General features: G+C 46.2%; 3 protein-coding genes across 3 annotated transcripts in view; 1 reads left to right on the forward strand and 2 right to left on the reverse strand.

Annotated features, from left to right (window-relative positions):
- The window catches only part of LOC311114013 (paralemmin-1-like), a gene marked incomplete at its 3' end in the record, with an annotated part of 11,640 nt that extends 6,773 nt beyond the window's left edge, over positions 1-4,867 (reverse strand). The window contains exon 1 of the mRNA XM_084189278.1: positions 4,370-4,867. The remainder of the gene's footprint in view (positions 1-4,369) is intronic.
- Positions 4,868-8,701: 3,834 nt separating this feature from the next.
- Positions 8,702-12,743, forward strand: LOC311114020 (phospholipid phosphatase-related protein type 3-like; the record flags this gene model as incomplete). Its single annotated transcript, XM_084189284.1, has 10 exons — positions 8,702-8,785; positions 8,919-9,104; positions 9,258-9,384; positions 9,686-9,881; positions 10,118-10,175; positions 10,333-10,512; positions 10,778-10,990; positions 11,065-11,291; positions 11,373-11,823; positions 11,925-12,743. The coding sequence occupies 10 exons, from the start codon at positions 8,702-8,704 to the stop codon at positions 12,741-12,743; spliced, it is 2,541 nt and encodes an 846-aa protein (XP_084045410.1).
- Positions 12,744-19,038: 6,295 nt separating this feature from the next.
- On the reverse strand, positions 19,039-21,748 carry LOC311114014 (uncharacterized protein; the record flags this gene model as incomplete). The annotated part of the gene is made up of 4 exons (XM_084189279.1): positions 19,039-19,928; positions 20,325-20,566; positions 21,281-21,348; positions 21,584-21,748. Coding segments are annotated over 4 exons (1,365 nt in total), but the record flags the coding sequence as incomplete, so codon positions are not given.
- Between the last annotated feature and the right edge of the window lie 117 nt (positions 21,749-21,865).

Below are 21,865 nucleotides of genomic sequence, written 5' to 3' on the forward strand. Positions count from 1 at the left end.
TACGACTCAGAGAAATCCAGGAACGAGTGATACAAGACAACACACACTTCCAGGGAATCGACAGTGTGAGCATTTCCACAATTGACCGTGTCCTCCATCGTAACAGGATGCGAATGAAACAAGTATACAGAGTACCTTTTGAAGAACAAGAATTACAGTATCACAGAGACAAAGGACAAGTTTGTGAGATGCAGGGTACAGTACTGTAAAAATAGGGGTACAAGGAGGAGGAAGAACAAAAAACTAAATTGCAAAGAGCAAAGCAGAGTAGTAATTTCTGATCAATTTTGAGCTACTATGATAGAACATGTTTTCGTTCATAAAAAGACAATGACGGAAAAATATGAAATTTGTTTTGAGATTAAAAATGTACTTCTCCCTGAGAACTGTATGTTTTGAACAATGTGTTTTCTATTTTTCGGTGTATTGTTTACTGACTGCTTGAGAGTGTATATCATTTTGATCACTTTGTTTATGATTTGAGAGCAGTGTTTGATTTTGAACACAGGTAAAACTGTTTTGAGGCGAATGTTTCATTTTGCGAGAGGAGTCAGAGGTTTTGTAAATAGTGCTTGAAGATGAGGTTTTGTGTTTAATGTTTTCAGGAAATGGAGCAAGGTTTCAGAAATTGTGTTTAGCAATTGAGAAAAACTGTAATACTGATCGTAACCGTATAACATAAACCCTGACCCTGGAGGGATTCTCATAATAGAATTGAATAACTCTCCCCATCTACTCAGAAACATCCAGAGACAGTCTTGGCGTCTGGCCTTGGGTTAGACAGGAGACTGAACAATCAATGAATGCTAATGGTAGAGCAGAGCCATGAGGCCTAGTTGATTGACCAGTCTGTAATGTACAGTCAACTCCTGATACAACATGTGAGTGTGTGTGTGTGTGTTTATGTGATTGTAGCCTGAGGAAGAGGGAGAACAGGTAACAAAAATATATTGGACTCCTTTGTTCTCTTATGAATAGTGCGTTTGATTGTATATATCTGTGCAGGACTGCTGATGATCATGAGTGAGCGTGTGAAAGAGAGATTGAGAGAGAGAGAGAGAGAGAGAGAGAGAGAGCGAGAGAGAGAGAGAGAGAGAGAGAGAGATTAAATTGGATTAGAGGCTAAAAATGACACAGTTTATCAGAAAACGACACAGAGAAAAATATATCTATATTTTAGGGGGGAGGGGGGGTAGAGGGTGGGAGGGAAAGAGAGACAGTATAGTCTGCAGGAGCAGGTAGGTGGTAAAGTGCTTGTCTTGATGAAAGAGTGATCTGTCTCAAACATGTCACCTGCATGCCACAAGACTGTGTGAGCCTGCTGGGCTAAAGGCTCAGGGAGCAAACACAGGTCTTACAAGTCTCTGAATCCCTCTTCTCTTTCTCTCTCTCTCTCTCTCTCTCGCTACTCTCTCTCTCTCTACTCTCTCTCTGCTCTCTCTCTGTGGTGAGTGTGGTGAAAGGAGTCAGGCGCAGGAAGGTAATCACCGAATACAGAGTTTATTCCTTCGTTGACACACAAATGGGCTCCAATAGCGATCAACGAAACAGGCACAGGGGAAACAAACATCCCTGGCAATTACAATGTAATGGAATACAATAATACATAGGCACAGGGGGAAAATCTACCCTGGCAACACAATGTTATGAGTAGCTCCAACGAGCTACATACTCTCACAATTAACAATCACCCACAAGGACAAGGGGGCAGAGGGAACACTTATACACGGACTAATTAGGGGATTAGAACCAGGTGTGTGTGATTGACATGACAATTGTGATGATGATTGGGGCGGCAGTGGTTAGTACTCCGGTGACGACGAACGCCGAAGCCTGCCCGAACAAGGAGAGGAGGCAGCCTCGGCCGAAGTCGTGACACTCTCTATCTCTCCTGCCTGGTTGCCTGGTGCCAGGGTAAAGTACCATGCAGATGCTAAAAGCCAGACACACCAAAATAGAAACACAACAGATCTATATTGTGTGTCAAAGAAATAGATCAACATGAAAGGTAGGTCTACATCATAAATGATTACACAAACATATTGGAATTGTTTAGTGTCGTCTATGGTCTATCCTATGTGGCAACAATTAAAATGGTCAAATTATTATTAGTGTTAGCCTAGTCCACCTGACCGTTTGAGAACATAAGGCCTAGAATAGGCTATTCGACATACAGGGGCAAAGCAAACTTTGTTTTCACATTTTCTGCAAGAGAGGAGACTGTCTGAGTGTCCTCCGTGTACTCAGGGCCGGGTTAATGCAGGGGCTTACCCACTGCTATAACAGCCTCTACTCTTCTGGGAAGGCTTTCCACTAGATGTTGGAACATTGGTGTGGGGACTTGCCTCAATTCAGCCACAAGAGCATTAGTGAGGTCGGGCATTATGTTGGGCAATTAGGCCTGGCTCGCAGTCGGCGTTCCAATTCATCCCAAAGGTGTTCGATGGGGTTGAGATCAGAGTTCTGTGCAGGCCAGTCAAGTTCATCCACACCGATCTCGACAAACCATTTCTGTATGGACCTCACTTTGTGCACGGGGGCATTGTCATGCTGAAACAGGAAAGGGCGTTCCCCAAATTGTTGCCACGAAGTTGGAAGCACAGAATTGTCTTGAATGTAATTGTATGCTATAGTGTTAAGATTTCCCTTCACTGGAACTAAGGGGCCTAGCCCGAACCATGAAAAACAGCCCCAGACCATTATTCCTCCTCCACCAAACGTTACTGTTGGCACTACGCATTGGGCAGGTAGCGTTATCCTCGCATCCGCCAAACCCAGATTAGTCCGTCGGACTGCCAGATGGTGAATCGTGATTCATCACTCCAGAGAATGTGTTTCCACTGCTCCAGAGTCCAATGGCGGCGAGCTTTACACCACTCCAGTCGACGCTTGGCATTGCACATGGTGATCTTAGGCTTGTGAGCGGCTGCTCGGCCATGGAAACCGATTTCATGAAGCTCCCGATGAACAGTTATTGTGCTGACGTTGCTTCCAGAGGCAGTTTGGAACTCGGTAGTGAGTGTTGCAACCAAGGGCAGACAATTTTTACGTGCCATGCGCTTCAGCACTCAGCGGTCCTGTTCTGTGAGCTTGTGTGGCCTACCACTTTGTGGCTGAGCCGTTGTTGCTCCTAGACATTTCCACTTCACAATAACAGCACTTACAGTTGACCGGAGCAGCTCTAGCAGGGCAGAAATTTGACGAACTGACTTGTTGGAAAGGTGGCATCCTATGATGGTGACACGTTGAAAGTCACTGAGCTCTTCAGTAAGGCCATTCTACTACCAATGTTTGTCTATGGAGATTGCATGGCTCTGTGTTCGATTTTATACACCTGTCAGCAACGGGTGTGGCTGAAATAGCCGAATCCACTCATTTGAAAGGGTGTCCACATACTTTTGTATATATAGTGTATATTGCCTCCTAATATTGTACAATCTGTGAGTTGCTTCATTAGCCTGGGCTATTGTTTGTATGAATTCAAGACCAGATTGATCTCAGTTTGTCAGTGTCAGAGTAGCCACTGATGTCGGTCATTTGTGTGGTATTAAAAAAGATTCAGCTAATGTCTTTCGTCATAATAAATGATGTAGAATTGTATGAAATGCGTTTTTAAAAGGCAAAACAAATATTCGGACCCTGCTAACAAATGTTACCCATGTGTGGAAATCCTAAAAACGCCTCTGCTCAACTGTAGCCTATGCCACATTGCAAATGTTATGATGGCTTTATTATAAAGGACCCTTGTCTTCAACAGGAAACCACGCATCGAATTGCATCTTGGTGCATGGATTTGTTTACAGAAAATGATGGTGTGCAAGGAAGTGTGTGCGGGCTATATATTTTTAAAAAAAACCGGGGCCTATGATATCTTAGTCCGGCCATGCCTGTACTGTATATTGTTTATTTATTTATGTCAGACTAGTATTTATTATCATATTGTTTTGTTCACATTGTTGTCATGCATTTCCATGGAGGATGCAGCTCCAGCGTCTCGCCTTCAAAACATCAATACTAGCCTAATAGCCTGTCACTGTAAACAATGTCCCTACTAAACGGCTACAGTAAGGTGGAAAACCACACATAGCCTACAGAGCGGGATTTTTATCATTTATAATTATATTATGCCTACATTAGAAAACACACACTGTCTCTTCATCTCGTCTTCCCTCTATTCTCCATCGCTCTCTCTCTCTCCTCCATCCCTCCATACCCTCCTCTCCTCACCTCCATCCTTCATCGCTGTTCCGTGATGCTGAGGCAGTGGAGCGCTAAAGCTAGTCAACAAATTCCCAGAAATCAGGTCAAGTGTAGTCGCGAGTAGACACTGCGTGTAACGAGCAGACATACCAGTAGCCAGGCTACTTACCCAATAGCGGAGTCCTTTCACTTGTCACCGATGGCGTCTATCTCCTTTGGCGTCTCTCCTCCTAGTCTCCTCCACACAGAAATAAAATAGCACTGCGACGTTTTCCTCTTCATTCACTGTGTATGCTTATAGTCTATGTTTACTAGCGTATAGCTTCAAAACAGGGGGGTTTCCTCCCCTCCTCTCTCCCCTTCTCCTCTTTGCCTCCTCCTTTCTCCCTCTCCTCTCTCCTGCCACCCTTCCGTCCGCTGAGGAGTTGCGGGAACGCCCGTGCTGTGTGTGTGCGTGTGTGTAGCGGGAGCTCGTGCCGCTCAACCCGACAATGGAGAGAGAACAAGCTGTCCGTTATTTATCTTCGATCCACGACATTACAGGTGTTCGTGGGTGAATTGGCAGGTTTTGGAGAGATGAAGGCGCAGCGGCATTCTTATAACTCTCCGGGTTCCCTCTAAATTATGGTTTGCTTGTCTCCTGTAGGCGACTTGTTTTGCAGAGAGGTTCGCGCTCTCACCAGCTAGAGAGAGAGAGAGAGAGAGAGAGAGAGAGAGAGAGAGAGAGAGAGAGAGAGAGAGAGAGAGAGAGAGAGAGAGAGAGAGAGAGAGAGAGAGAGAGAGAGGTGGGATACGCCTTCCTTACTCCCTTCTGAGATAAAGAGGCCCAGGGTGTGTTGTTGACTGATATGATATTGAGGGCTCTGGTTGTAAATGGGGTCTGGGTATAGACCACAATCTGATATGATATTGGGGCCTCTGGTTCTAAATGGGGTCTGGGTATAGCCCACAATCTGATATGATATTGGGGCCTCTAGTTCTAAATGGGCTCTGGGTCTAGCCGACAGTCTGAAGCAGGTCTACAGTATGATAGTAATAGCTGCCAATGAGGCTCTACCACAAACATAATGAATGACATTTCAATACTGATTCAGTCAGGAAACAAGAGTTCAAAAGACATTAAAGGTCCTGAACAGTCATTATGAAAAATACTTTTTCTCATGGCTAACTACCAGGAAGTTTGAAAAGAGAGTATGAGTGGGCAGGGAGCTTATATTAATGAGCTCACATTGACTGACAGCTCTTTGAAACGCCTATGTCAAGCAACTTGGATGCAGTTAGCAGTGTTGCAGTAAAATCATCTCAATCAAATTTGCTGATGCACAAAGCAACTCAAACAACATCGAAATTGCATCAATTTCACCATGAGGCCAATGGTAACTTTAAAACAGTTATAGAGTTTAATGGCTGTAATAAGAGAAAACTGAGGATGGATCAACAACATTGTAGTTACTCCACACTCCTAATTGACAGAGTGAAAAGAAGGAAGCCTGTACAGAAACAAAATATTCTAACATAAGTAATTCACTTTTTGTCCTGAATACAAAGTGTTATGTTTGGGGCAAATCCAATACAACAAATTACTGAGTACCACTCTCCATATTTTCAAGCATAGTGGTGGCTGCATCATGTTATGGGTATGCTTGTAATCATTGAGGACTGGGGAGTTTTTCAGGACAAAAAATGTACGGAATGGAGCTAAGCACAGGCAAAATCCTAGAGGAAAACCTGGTTCAGTCTGCTTTCCACCAGACACTGGGAGATGTATTCACCTTTCAGCAGGACAATAACCTAAAACATGAGGCCAAATCTACACTTGAGTTGCTTACCAAGAAGACAGTGAATGTTCCTGAGTGGCCGAGTTATCGTTTTGACTTAAATCTACTTGAAAATCTATGGCAAGACCTGAAAATGGTTGTCAGCAATGATCAACAACCAATTTGACAGAGTTTGAAGAATTCTGAAAAGAATAATGGGCAAATGTTGCACAATCCAGGTATGGAAAGCTCTTAGAGGCTTACCAAGAAAGACTCACAGGTGTAATCGCTGCCAAAGGTGCTTCTACAAAGTATTGACTCAGGGGTGTGAATACTTATGTAAATGTCATATTTCTGCATTTCATTTTAAATATAGTTACAATAATTTCAAAAAACATGTTTTCTCTTTGTCATTATGGGGTATTGTGTGTAGATGGGTGAGAAAAACACATATTTAATACATTTTGAATGCAGGCTGTAACACGACGAAATGTGGAATAAGTAAAGGGGAATGAATACTTTCTAAAGGCGCTGTCCATGTAGATTGGTTCAATTGGTGAAGTGCACCATCTACTGGCCATAACATCTTTATTGTGGCATGTGGTATCCTCTGGCCAGAAGGGGGCATTTGTGTTCTGCATATGGTTCATAGACGAAGAGGAGGGGACAGGGTAGAGATGAAAAGATGGAGAGGTGTGTGTGTATTTATAACCATGGGAGAATGGTTTGAATGTGTACATACCATGATAAATCAAACAGTCAGAGGCAGAAGATGTGTGAGCACGCGCGTGCATATTTGTTGAATGAAGAGATGCAAATACACACCGCAGCAGCAGTCACAGGCACGTGGTCAGAACCCAGCCCAGCCCCACCCTACTGGACTAGGTCTACCCAAAATAAAACAAACAAAATACGAAAAGAGGGAGAGGAATAGATATGGGGGGGCTGTGGATTCAGCATACTTTGGCCTAAAACGAATGGCCTTTACATTTTAAATGAATGTTCTAGAAGGGAAACACTCTGAATCAGACCCACATGCACTCACTCATGAACGCGCATACTCAAACACACACCAAAATCCACCGCTTTGTTTTTCCCAGCTTTATGGTGGTGGTAGCCTACCATTAGGAATTTGGAGCGGTGAGAGGAGGGGCGTTTGTGTGTGTGTGAAGGAGCAGTCGGTCTCCTCCCCTCGTCTCCCCCCGCCCTCTCGCGCCCCCCATGCCTTTGTGTGCGCGAGGCTCTCTCTCTGTGAGCGGCGGTTCTTCAAGTGAGAAATCGGTTCGTTTCTGAGCGCTGTTTGAGTGTGTGTGGGCTGTTCAAACACAACGCGTGGCTGACTGGGACCGGGGTGAACCGGTAGAAGGCACGTGAAACCTCGGAGTTTATTTTCATTCACACACGCGCGATCAGAAGGGAAAATAACGGAGAAATATCGAATATCGGACTTTTCCCTTTCCTCTTATCCATCTATCATTCTCTATTTATCATTCTCTTGTTCTCTCTATCCGTGGAGAAGCTGACCAACCTAAACAACCTGATGTGTGTGTATGTGTGTTTTGGGGGCGTAAAACAACGGGCAGCGCGTGAAGATGGATTAACGGTTGAACGGAAAACTGGAGCAGCACGCGAGACCACGGCGAGGGGGGAGGGCAAGACGGGACTCTGCTAACACACACAACTCGCGGGATAGAGGTAATTTAGTACTCTGTGTGTGTGTGTGTGTGTGTCTGGAGGAGAGGCAAGGCGGGGTGAGTCTGACACTAGTGTTTGAGAGAATCAATGGTTATAAATCAGGACAGGTTTTTTTTCTTCTCTCTCTCTCTCTCTCTCTCTCTCTCTCAATTTCAATTTAAGGGCATTATTGGCATGGGAAACGTATGTTAACATTGCCGAAGCAAGTGAAGTAGATAGTAAACAAAAGTGAAATAAACAATAAATATTAACAGTAAACATTACACTCAGAAGTTCCAAAAGAATAAACACATTTCAAATGTCATATTATGTATATATACAGTGTTGTAACGATGTGCAAATAGTTAAAGTACAAATGGGAAAATAAATAAACATAAATATGGGTTGTATTTACAATGGTGTTTGTTCTTCACTGGTTGCCCTTGCTCTCTCTCTCTCTCTCTCTCTCTCTCTCTCTCTCTCTCTCTCTCTCTCTCTCTCTCCCTCCCCCTCTCCCTCTCCCTCTCCCTCTCCCTCCCTCTCTCCCTCCCTCCCTCCCTCCCTCCCTCCCTCTCTGAGTTCAGGCCTATGCAGTGGACAGCGCCATAGTTACAGTAGAATAACACAGGGCAGAAGGAGGGAGGTGTGTGTGCCTCAGCATCCTCCTTCTTTCTCTCAGAGTTACTGTAACTATGGCACTCTCCTGTGTCCACTCCATTGTCCTGAATTTAGAGAGCAAGTTAGAGAGACAAAACAAAGAGAGAGAGATGTGGGAAACAGAGATAGCACACCATTGAGGCTTGTGTGTGTGTGTTTTCTGATTTTCCATTCATTTGGGGTTGAGGGATCTACACAACAGACGTGCATTCAGCTATTTGCTATTAGCTTACGTCCACTGCAAAGGACCAGTCAGAGACCAAGCAGACCTTTGCCCATGTGGAAGTAGTAGCAGAATATGACATAACAAGCTGATATGCCTCTGTAATGTATGCCACCTGGAATGCCACCAGTGTGATGACTAACCCCTCCCCTTCTGTCTGTTCCTAGACTCTGATTGGACCAACACCAGGATGATGTCGTCACCCAAAGCCAAGGCCAAGAAGAAACCTCCCAAAGACAGCATGACGCTTCTACCATGCTTCTACTTCATAGAGGTGTGTGTACGTGCATACGTGTATCCAATATAACTGCATTTACTGTATACCACTCACTATGGCTGTTAGTAAGAAAATATCTCCCTCTTACCTCTCTCTCTCTCGCTCTCTCTCTCGCTCTCGCTCTCTCTAGCTCCCGATCGTCCTCTCCTCTCTCGTCTCTCTCTACTTCATGGAGTTGACAGACCTGTTGTCCCCGGCGACCCCTGGGTTCCGTTGCTATGACCGCGACCTGTCGTTGCCCTACCTGGAGACAGGAGATGAACTGATCCCTCTGCTGATGTTACTGAGCCTGGCCTTCGCAGGACCGGCTGCCTCAGTTAGTACACACACACACACACACACACACACACACACACACACACACACACACACACACACACCGTCAGAACCTATAATCAACAGACTCTGATCAATGAACAGCCAATCAGCATCAGGGTGCACAACTAATTGTGTGTGTGTATGTGAATAGATCATGCTGGGTGAAGGGTTGATGTATTGTTACCAGTCCAGAGTCAAACATAGTAAAGCTGAAGGATCCATCATCGCTGGAGGGTGTAACTTCAACTCCTTCCTACGGAGGACTGTTCGCTTTGTTGGTATGTACCTTTTATTTTCGTTTGAAATCCTCAAGAGGGAGTGAACAGGTGCACACTTCAGGGAGTAATGCTAGTCTAGGGAGAGAATCTTCTTCAGGCCTTTTCCAGTTAAAGCAAGAAGTTGAGAACAGGGGAGAGAGAGATGTAGAGGGAATGAGGACAGACAAGACGTCTTCAGATATTTCAGATAACTTCTTACCTGGTGCATGCTCCTCCCTCGCTCTCTCTCCTCCTCCATCCCTTCTCCCTATCTCCCCCTCTCTCTTACTCTCCTCCTCCATCCCTCCTTCTTCTCCCCCAGGTGTTCATGTGTTTGGTCTCCTGGCAACAGCCCTGGTGACGGACATCATCCAATTGGCTACTGGTTATCCCACCCCTTTCTTCCTGACTGTCTGTCAGCCCAATTACACGCTGCCTGGGATATCATGTGACCAGAACAACTACATCACACAGGACATCTGCTCTGGGAAAGACCTGTATGCCATCCTGTCAGCCAGGTAACACACACACACACACACACACACACACACACACACACACACACACACACACACACACACACACACACACACACACACACACACACACACACACACACACACACACACACACACACACACATTTAGTATTCTCCAGCTTCAATAAAACCCCCACCTCTCTTTCTCTCTCTCTGCATCATGTCTCCCTCTCTCTCTCCCTGATTCTTACTCTCTCTCCCTCTCCTTCTCTTCAGGAAAACATTTCCGTCCCAGCATGCAACGCTCTCTGGCTTTGCCGCTATCTACATCTCTGTAAGCACTGACAGCTACTAACTTGTCTGTCTGCCTGCCTGTCAGACTTTATGAAGATGCATTTTAAGTAAAAATCAGCAACATTGCCATCAGCAATAGTTCTAACTTTGTGTGTGTGTGTGTGCGTGCGTACTTCCGTGTGTGTGTGTGTGTGTAGATGTATTTGAACAGTGTGATCAGCAGTAGTACCAAGCTGGTGAAGCCAGTGCTGGTGTTTGGCTACTGTCTGGCTGCAGGCATAGCTGGACTGACTCAGATCACACAACACCGCTGCCATCCCAGAGACGTCTATGTGGGCTACGCTATAGGAGCTGGCATAGGAGTCTACCTGGTGAGTGTGTGTGCGTGTGTGTGTGTGGGTTGTGTTTGTGTGTGTGCGCGACTTTGTGTGTGTGTCTGGGGGGGTAGACTGAGACAGACAGAAAGAGAGAGAGAGAGAGACAGAGAGAGAGAGAGAGAGAGAGAGAGATGGGAATTAATAATCTTTTAAGACTTCTCAGGGGGAGAATTTCACAGTTCTTTTTTAGAAAACCTGTCTCAACTAATTTCACGCTTCTATCCCTCTCTCTCTATCTCCCCCTCTCTCCTCCCCCTCCCTCTAGTCTCTGTATGCAGTATGTAACTTCAGGTCATCCGAGGAGGACTGCCCCCCCCAGCCTGTCCGGAGGGCTGCCTCTCCCCCCCAGCAGCAGAGGGAGGTGGTGGTGAGGGGACTAGCCCAGAGAGGACATGGCTCTCAGCACGGCTCTCTGTACCGCAGCAAGACACCCAGACCATCAGACAGCAGGGAGGAACTGGGGCCTGGACGCTGCAAGGTAAGAGATGAAGAGAGAGAGGTTGCGTATTAGTAGTTAGAATTAGTAGTTAGTCATGCTATGTTGTTCTGTAGGTACGTAGGGAGAAGGCCAGCGTAGCGTCTCTGAAGAGGGCCAGTGCTGACGTGGAGCTCCTGGCGCCCCGCGGCACCATGGGAAAGGAAACCATGGTAACATTCAGCAATACCTTACCCCGCGTCGCCAACGGCAGCAGCAGCACCTCGCCCCCCGGAGACGACCCCTCCAACCAGCGTCACATGACCTTCCACCTGTCCTTCGACCCCCGCAGGTCACAACCAAGGTACGTTTGTGACTAGTGTGTGTGTGTCATACAACCCAGGTATTAATCATCAAGTCAAATTGATCATGTGTGATCTGTCAGGTTGCGACCTCCGCTGGTGCAGGAGTGGAGACAGCAACACTCTATGGAGAGACGGAGCGAGGAGGAGGGGGGGGTGGAGAGATCTGGCGGAGGAGCGGGAGGAGAAGGAGGAGGGGGTGAGGCAGGGGAGACAGGGGTGATGAATCCTCCCTCCCTCTATCCGACGGTACAGTCGGCCAATAGAGCCGTTGCCACGGCTACCCCAGCGCCAGCCCCACTGGTACATATCCCTAAGGAGGGGATTAGACACCCTCCTTCTGTCTCCCCTCTACCTCCTTCTGTCTCCCCTCTACCTCCCCCCGTCTCCCCTAAGAGCGCGGTGACGCGTGCCAAGTTGATGTCACTTAACCAGGGAGGGGAACGAGCCAGGGAGGGGCCTATCCCTGTGACGACTCCGCGTGTGCCCACCCAGCTGCCCACCCAGCCGCCCAATCAGCCGCGAGTGGCGCAGGTGAGCTAAATATCAAATTTGAGTTAGCTAAAATGAACTGTTGATTTACATTCTAACTAACTGAAGTAACTAGCTAACTGTCTCCTCTGTTCATCCAATAGGTCATTGCCATGTCCAAGCCGCATGGACCAATCAGCTCCTCTGCCAAGGGCTCTGATTCCGCCTCTTCCTGTGGGGGAGGGTCTTCAACAGGAAGCTCTGAGTCTCCGTACTACCGGATCCCCTCCGACCGCGACAGCCACACCGGGAGTGTTACCGGAAGCGTTACCGGGAGTATTGTCACCATAGACGCTCACGCCCCTCATCACCCTGTGGTCAGGGTGTCTAGCAGTGCTGGTACCGGGAGTAATGGGACCTCAGGGCCCAGAGTAGCAGCTGCCGGGAACGGGACCCTCTGGGAGTGGAGGAACACCACCAGCGGGAGCCTGGCGAGCGTCGGTGAGCAGGGCAAGAGGGGGGCACTACAGCGCCAGGAGAAAGTCACTGCACCGGAATATCAGGAATACCGCACACTTCCCGTGAAATCAGACTCTATCTGCTCCTCCTCTCCCAGCGAGACGGATTCCACCACCCTGCCTCCCCCTCCTCACCCTTTCTCCTCCTCCCCCCTCCCTCCCCCTCCTCACCCCATCTCCTCTCCACTTCATCCCTTCTCCGCCTCCCCCCTGCCTCCCCCTCCTCAACCCATCTCCTCCCCCCTCCCTCCCCCTTCTCCCCCCTCCTACTCCCCCCTCCCTCCCCCTCCTCCCCCCTTCTACTCCCCCCTTCCTCCCCCTCCTGATCCAGATCTGCTGTTGAACAGTCACTGTCAACCCCTCCCCCGCTCTATGACCCTCCCCCGCCGGCCCACTGTCTCAGCCCACAGCCGCGCTGATCAAGAAGTCTATTACAAGACCATGCAGACGGAGAGGAGATTATAACGCGACATAGAGGAGTTATAATAGACAGTAACACTACTAAAAACTCTGCAGACTACCAGGTTAGAAGACATAGGGGACTTTGCAGAGCGAGAGGTTATAAGACGACATAGGGCAGTTATGATAGACAGTGGTACCACTACATGACCATACAGTCAGGGGAAGTTATTAAATGTGACACAGTTTGGGGAGACCTAACAGTCAAGAGAACTACTACATGACTTAAATGAGTGAGAGGAGGTTATGAGATGACTTAGGAGTTGAAATATAATATAATGGAGGTTATAACTTGGCATAGAGGAGTGACATTAACCAAGAACACTACTTCAACACTGAGAAAGGGTCCAGATGGAAACAGATAGACAAATAGCTGTTCTACAAGACTCTGCTGTGTAAGAGAAGGCCGTGAGATGACTTAAAGGAGTTAAGATGCGACATAACAGCGAAACTACAAGACACTGCAGAGGAAGACTTGGAGGACTGTTAAGGAAACTGCTAAGTCAAGGTCTAACAGTGTCTGACCGAAGGACTTCAGGAGCATCTAAAGACAACAAAGACAACAGAAACAATAATTGGTTTACTATCGACTATTATCTGACTATAATGCAACTATACTGACTATACTCACCAGCTGTACTATACTATACTGTATATAGGATCTCTCTCAGGCTTCCATTCCACTGACTTACTGTAAAGAGGAGGAGGAAGAGGAGGAGGAAGAGGAGGGGAGAAAAGGAGGAAGGAAAGTGAACATCTTGGAGAGGATTACTACAGTAAACAAAGAGGGGGAGACAGACTGGAGGGGATGATTGGCTTAACAATGTGAACAGATCCACACACTCACACACACACGTTTTGCCCGCGCTACAGACGGCTAATACAGGACTAGTAATGGCCCAGTGCACTTCTGTGAAAATAATTTTTTTTGATTTTTGATTGTATTAATATACCATAGACGCTCACGCCCCTCATCACCCTGTGGTCAGGGTGTCTAGCAGTGCTGGTACCGGGAGTAATGGGACCCCAGGGCCCAGAGTAGCAGCTGCCGGTAACGGGACCCTCTGGGAGTGGAGGAACACCACCAGCGGGAGCCTGGCGAGTGTCGGTGAGCAGGGCAAGAGGGGGGCACTGCAGCGCCAGGAGAAAGTCACTGCACCGGAATATCAGGAATACCGCACACTTCCCGTGAAATCAGACTCTATCTGCTCCTCCTCTCCCAGTGAGACGGATTCCACCACCCTGCCTCCCCCTCCTCACCCTATCTCCTCCCCACTTCCTCCCTTCTCCTCCTCCCCCCTGCCTCCCCCTCCTCACCCCATCTCCTCTCCACTTCCTCCCTTCTCCTTCTCCCCCCGCCTCCCCCTCCTCAACCCATCTCCTCCCCCCTCCCTCCCCCTCCCTCCCCCCCTACTCCCCCCTCCCTCCCCCTTCTACTCCCCCCTCCCTCCCCCTCCTGATCGAGATCTGCTGTTGAACAGTCACTGTCAACCCCTCCCCCGCTCTATGACCCTCCCCCGCCGGCCCACTGTCTCAGCCCACAGCCGCGCTGATCAAGAAGTATATTACAAGACCATGCAGACGGAGAGGAGATTATAACGCGACATAGAGGAGTTATAATAGACAGTAACACTACTAAAAACTCTGCAGACTACGAGGTTAGAAGACATAGGGGACTTTGCAGAGCGAGGGGTTATAAGACGACATAGGGCAGTTATGATAGACAGTAGTACCACTACATAACCATACAGTCAGGATAAGTTATTAAATGTGACACAGTTTGGGGAGACCTAACAGTCAAGAGAACTACTACATGACTTAAATGAGTGAGAGGAGGTTATGAGATGACTTAGGAGTTGAAATATAATATAATGGAGGTTATAACTTGGCATAGAGGAGTGACATTAACCAAGAACACTACTTCAACACTGAGAAAGGGTCCAGATGGAAACAGATAGACAAATAGCTGTTCTACAAGACCCTGCTGTGTAAGAGAAGGCCGTGAGATGACTTAAAGGAGTTAAGATGCGACATAACAGCAAAACTACAAGACACTGCAGAGGAAGACTTGGAGGACTGTTAAGGAAACTGCTAAGTCAAGGTCTAACAGTGTCTGACCGAAGGACTTCAGGAGCATCTAAAGACAACAAAGACAACAGAAACAATAGTTGGTTTACTATCGACTATTATCTGACTATATTGCAACTATACTGACTATACTCACCAGCTGTACTATACTATACTGTATATAGGATCTCTCTCAGGCTTCCATTCCACTGACTTACTGTAAAGAGGAGGAGGAAGAGGAGGGGAGAAAAGGAGGAAGGAAAGTGAACATCTTGGAGAGGATTACTACAGTAAACAAAGAGGGGGAGACAGACTGGAGGGGATGATTGGCTTAACAATGTGAACAGATCCACACACTCACACACACACGTTTTGCCCGCGCTACAGACGGCTAATACAGGACTAGTAATGGCCTAGTGCACTTCTTCTGTGAAAATACAATTTTTTGATTTTTGATTGTATTAATATATTTTTTAATTCTGATTTTTCAGGGGGTGCTACTTCCCGTGGCTACACATAAACACACACACACACACACACACACACACTCAACCAACCACTTCTAATTGTATAAAATGACATGCAATAATATCAATGGTTTTTCAAGCTCTTTTTTAAAACGAATCAAATCCCCACTGACAATACAATAAGATAAATGGTGACAAAAGACTGTATAGGCTTGTCAGTGTGTGGGTGTGGTCTGTGTGCATCGGTTGCCTAGTAGCAGATTTTCCTTTTGTTCTGTAGTGGATATCCTCTTTTGGTAATAGAACTGTTGAGTACTGGTGTTAGTCTGCATGTGTATGTACAGGTATGTGTGTGTGAGAGTGTGTCTGTCTTGCATGTGTGTTTATCTGTGTGTGAGTGAGTGTATTCTGTTTCATTGTGTTTCAATGAACTTGCATTATGACTTTTAAGAAATAGAAATGCTGCATTTTCCAGAGATGTCCTTAGTTTACCTTGTGTTTTTATTACCAATGTAAATATAATATTATATTATTGTCCTTTTTCATGGGCTGCTGTTTTTTTAAACTTGTGTTTCCAGGTAATGGTTATAAACTCCTTGACTAAGGAAACATCTATTTGTAAATTCATTGAAGTTTGTGTGACTGACCAGCATTGGTGGTTTATGTGTCTCAAGACCATGTTAGCCCATTGAGCTGAATCATAGACATTAGGTTAGAGGAGTCTTTAGTTGTCAAGAATACAGCTGTTATCCCTGGAGTAGTGAAAAAGATCCTGTATTGATTCACACACACATACACACACACAGGATGTGGGTTGTTATCAGATATCTTTAATGAATTCTACTATTGGTTAGTCCCTGCTAACCCCTTGTAAAATCTATACTCCTAATACAGAGAGAGAGAGAGAGAGAGAAGGGAGACGAGAGAGAAAGAGAAGGGAGGGGTAAAGAGAGAGGAGAGAGGGTAGAGGGAGAAGAGACAGAGCGAGGGAAGGAGGAGAGAGAGTTAGGTCCCCACCCTCCCCCCCACTGAGGGCTGAGTCAGGTCCTGGTCGACTATCCCTAGGCCCTCACCATCTGGCCTCTACACATACACACACAAACACACTCACTTCCGTCTGGTTAACGCTCTGCAGCAGTGTGTGTGTGTGTGTAGGGCTGTCTGGAGGACTGAGGTGGCCTTCATATGAGGAGTGAATCAACAGAAAAACACAAAAGGTATTTTTTCCCCTCTCTCCTTCCTCCGCTCTGTCTCGATCCCTTCTTTCTGTCTGTCTCGATCCCTTCTTTCTGTCTGTCTCGATCCCTTCTTTCTGTCTCAATCCCTTCTCTCTGTCTCTCTATATCTCTTTTTCTCTACTGTCTGTCCATATCTCTCTCTCTCTCTCTCTCTCTCTCTCTCTCTCTACTGTCTGTCCATATCTCTCTCTCTCTCTCTCTCTCTACTGTCTGTCCATATCTCTCTCTCTCTCTCTCTCTACTGTCTGTCCATATCTCTTTCTCTCTCTACTGTCCCTCCATATCTCTTTCTCTCTCTACTGTCTGTCCATATCTCTTTCTCTCTACTGTCCCTCCATATCTCTTTCTCTCTCTACTGTCTGTTCATATATCTCTCTCTCTCTCTCTACTGTCCCTCCATATCTCTCTCTCTCTACTGTCCCTCCATATCTCTCTCTCTACTGTCCCTCCATATCTCTTTCTCTCTCTACTGTCCCTCCATATCTCTTTCTCTCTCTACTGTCCCTCCATATCTCTTTCTCTCTCTACTGTCCCTCCATATCTCTTTCTCTCTCTACTGTCCCTCCATATCTCTTTCTCTCTACTGTCTGTCCATATCTCTTTCTCTCTCTACTGTCCCTCCATATCTCTTTCTCTCTACTGTCTGTCCATATCTCTTTCTCTCTCTACTGTCCCTCCATATCTCTTTCTGTCTCACTTCTCACAGAGAGATGAAGAGACAGATGGAAAGATAGAGAGATAAAGAGAGAACAACAGACAGTGATGCAGAAAGATATATTTGAGGATGCGTGGGTTAATGTGTGTGTGTGTGTTCTAACATGCGTGACTAAGACTAAAATATCCTGCAGGCTTCACCACACAGACCAGGGTCACTGGGAATGGGGACCGTGTGTGTGTGTGTAAGTATGTGGGTGTGTGTGTGTATATATTCCCCAACCGCTGCTCCTTATGCCTGAGTAAATATGTAAATATGTCAGACGTATAACATCCATACATTTAGATACAACTGTTGTCTGACCTCATTTTTGTTCAGTGACACATATACACACACACTCACACACACACACTTGTACAGATGAGATAAATCTGAGCTTTGATTCATATGAGTGAGGAGCGGCAGTGTTCTAATTGCTCATTAGGATGACGTCATCAGAGCGTGTGACTCTGGGTGGATTAAGGATGCGAGGTTTCTCTTTTAATTTCACAGCGGATTACTATAACTGGGTGCTTTTGTCTGTGTGTGTGTGTGTGCACTCCGTGTGTGTGTGTGTGTGTATGTGTTGGGGGGGGGTTCTCTGTGTTGCTAAATATCACACAATTGAGGGAAAGGCATGGAATAAAAATGGTTACTACTATGATAGTGAAATATTATAATATATTCCTTCTCATCCATCAAAGAATGTTACAGTTGCTTAGTTAAATGGGTTGTGTTTGTGTGTGTGTATATGTATGTGTGCGCGTGTGTGTGAGATCCAGGTGCCACCTTGTGGTATAGACTGTCATTACAGTCTGTGGTAATTTGTTCCATTAAAACCAGTATATAAATGTTTATTTCAAAATATGGAAATGATATACAACAACATGACATAAGTCCCAATAATACGCTGATACAATTCTGTTGTGTGTGAGAATGAGACGGATAGCTGTTGTTATAGGCAGCATCATGGCACACTGAACACAACCCATCAAGACCAGAACAACATATCTGCAACACTTCAACAAACATCTCTTCAGTTCAGGTAACCTAGCTACCTGCATCTCTTCTAGAACACCTGCTATAGGCTCAAATACAACCGCCTTTTCTATTTCCGCGTCCACCTTTTTCATTCACTTCAAGCACTGACTATAGTTTCTGTATAGTTACATTTGATAACACCAAATTCCATTGAAGTAAATTCAATTAAACTGCATAGTATCAGACCAACTCAAGGTCCTTATAAAGGATTTGTCAGGACAATGACAGTGGACACGCGTGGTTTGCACCCTGGGATAGCCGATTCTTACACAGTTGGGCGGAGATAGCACTTGATTGAACATTTAGGAGCCCCATGTGTACCTTGAACGACTCACTCAGAACTGACTACAGACCTGGGGTGTATACATTAGTCGCAAACCACTGCAACGGAAACCGTTTGCTCCAAACAAAAAAACGTTCTGCAACAAAAAACGAGAAATTCTATTGGACAAATTCAGGTAGGTCCCTCCCTGTTTTGTTCTGTTTGGTTCCTAGTGAATACACCCCAGGGGTGCAACGGAAAAGAAAAGAAAAAGGAAACACCTAGCAGAGACAAACAGTAGATGGTTAAAGTTCTGATCATCATTTTGTAACAGACAGCAGCCGTTGACATCAGAGGCAAATGGACCAGGGCTACATCTCCGTCTGTCATTGTTAGAGAAACGATAATTGCTTTTTAAAACTGTCTGATAGTTTTACTTCATTCGCTGCCTTGTAAATCATTTGGACCTGTTTGATACTTTTCCAGCCCTCTGATTGGTTATTTATTAGAACACAACAGACCAATCAAATGACTAACACAAACTCTTCTGGGTGTCCTTGGGGGCGGGACGTTCTCTAACCAGATTTCCAGTGCCGGCACTGGATTGGCTAGCTCTCGGTCTGTCCAGACTAGCTCCTGTCCGTGTTTGGACAGTTCTCCCCCTCTCCTGGTCCTTCACTGCACCTGATTGCCTGACTCTTCCTCTCTCCAGGCTGGTGGAGTTACGTGATTGAACAGTTCTTTCTCCCTGCAGTGTATTGACAGCACCTGATTGGTTGGTTGTCCCTCTGTCCAGGCTGGCGGAGGTTTTTGATTGGATCGCTGTCCTCCTCTGTAGGGTGTTCAGAGCTTCTGATTGGCTGTTCCTCCCTGTCTGCAGAATGTTGGAGGCATGTGATTGGCTGCTCCCATTTTTGTCCAGGCTTTTTGATTGGTCGTTTCTTTCTCTCTCAGTTTGTGATTGGTGTAACAGTCTGTCCCTGTCTGTGTCCTGTCTGGCTGCTTGTCTCCCAGTGGAACTGTCCCTGTTTGTCCTGTCTCTGTTTCTGCCACTCCTTTCTTTCTCCTGGTCTCTTTCCTCCTTGGTTCTATCTTTCTCTACGTTGGTTCTCACTCTCTCCAGGCTTTGTGACTGGCCAACCTTCTCTTTCTCCAGTTTGACAGCAGTAGCTGTGCTCTGGTTCATTTTCTGGTTCTCCAGGCAGGTCTGTATCTCGGCCCTCCTGACCATGGCGTCTCTCAGCTGGGCTGTGAACGTCTCAATCCTCCCCTGGACCTCCTGGAGTTCTCCCTCCCACAGGAAGGCCTGGCTGCCTGGGTTCCCCAGGGGAGGCAGGGCCAGGCCGGAGGAGGCCAGGGCCGATGCTGGGCCACCGTTAGCATGCAGGCTAACCTGAGGAGGAGCTAAACCACCCAGACACCCTGGAACAGAGAGGGGAAGATAGAAACTTTGTGTGACCTTTTCTCTGAAACGCATTGAAAGGAATGTGATTTGTGGATTCAAATAAAGCATTTAAAGTGTGTGTGTGGTTTTACTATCCTTCTGGGTACCAGAAGTTCTCACAAGGACAGTAAAACCAGGAACATTCTGTGGACATTTCGCCGATCCCCACACGGAAAACATCTATTTTAGGCTTAGGGGTTAGGTTTAGGGTTAGAATTAGGGTTAGGAGTTAGGGTTAGGTTTAGTTTTAGGATTAGGTGTTTGGGGTTAAGGTTAGGTTAAGGGTTAGGGAAAATAGGATTTTGAATGGGAATAAATGTTTTGGCCCCCACAAGGATAGTAAAACAAATGTGTGTGTGAGAATGAGTGTGTACCTCCCAGGCCGTGTCGCCCCACCATGCCAGGCCGCCCCCGGAAGGAGGCGGTGTGTGTGTGTAGACGGTAGCTGTGCAGGCTCTCCAGATCAAAGTGGACCCTCTTGTTCTCCTTGATGTCCCTGGCAGTGGAGGAGGGCTGAGGAGGAGGGGGGGCAGGGAGGGGGGAAGAGAGGGGAGGAGGAGTGCGAGGCTGCTGGTGTCTGTGGAGGCTGCAGCTGTCAGAGATACAAGGGGAGGGACTGGGGGAGAGAGAGAGAGAGAGAGAGAGAGAGAGAGAGAGAGAGAGAGAGAGAGAGAGAGAGAGAGAGAGAGAGAGAGAGAGAGAGAGAGAGAGAGAGAGAGAGAGAGAGAGAGAGAGAGAGAGAGAGAGAGAGAGAGAGAGAGAGAGAGAGAGAGAGAGAGAGAGAGAGAGAGAGAGAGAGAAAAAGAAAGAGCGTGACAGGTCAGTTTACTGAGTTGAACAACAAAAGTCTGTCAGCTGCAGTTGAAAGGAACTCGTACTGTAATATATTTTTATTTTTATTTTTAATCAATTTGCAAAAATGTCTACAATTCTGTTTTTGCATTGTCATTATGGGGTATTGTGTGTAGATTTATGAGGAAAGAAAACAATTTAATCCATTTTAGAATAAGGCTGTAACGTAACAAAATGTGGAAACGGTCAAGGGGTCTAAATACTTTTCGAATGCACTGTATATAGTATTGATAACCTATACTAATATTGACAGTATTGATAACCTATACTGTAATATAAACAGTATTGATAACCTATACTGTAACATAGATATTATTGATAACCTATACTGTAGTATATAGTATTGATAACCTATACTGTAATATATAGTATTGATAACCTATACTGTAATATATAGTATTGATAACCTATACTGTAATATAGATAGTATTGATAACCTATACTGTGATATAGATAGTATTGATAAATATTTCTCTACTTGTGGTCCAGGCCAATCAACTCTTTCCCAACGTCCTCGTAGGGGGTGTTCAGGGCTCGATGGATCTTCTGTCAATAGATAGATAACACAGATGAGAGAACATTCACTCAATAAAGATCACCTTGATAAGATCACCTTGTTAACAGGTTTTTAAAAGTGTGAAATTCCAACTATCTTAGATACTATTAACAGCTTGGTGGCTTGCTATAGATCTAGTTTATGAGTGTGTGTGCGTGTGTGTGTGCGTGTGTGCGTGCGCGTGTGCGTGTGTGTGTGTGTGTGTGTGTGTGTGTGTGTACGTACCTGGCTGGTATGCAACCAGTAGGTTAGTGTGTGTGACCGTCGTAGCCGGGGCAGGGCTAGGTGATAGAAGGTGTGTTCAGCTGCCAAGGTAAAGATGGCTCCAACCACCCCCACACACAACATCACAAACAGGCCTGAGAAATGATCTATCCCCATCGATAAATTCTGGGGGAGAGAGAGAGAGAGTCCGAAAGAGGGAGAGATAGAAGGCAAGAGAGGTGTGTGAGAGAGAGAAAGAGCGAGAGAGAGAGAGAGAGAGAGAGACAGAGGTAGAGCGAGAGA

Source organism: Coregonus lavaretus, assembly GCF_964263955.1.
Source record: "Coregonus lavaretus genome assembly, contig: HAP1_SCAFFOLD_830, whole genome shotgun sequence".
NCBI classification, from domain to species: Eukaryota; Metazoa; Chordata; class Actinopteri; order Salmoniformes; family Salmonidae; genus Coregonus; species Coregonus lavaretus.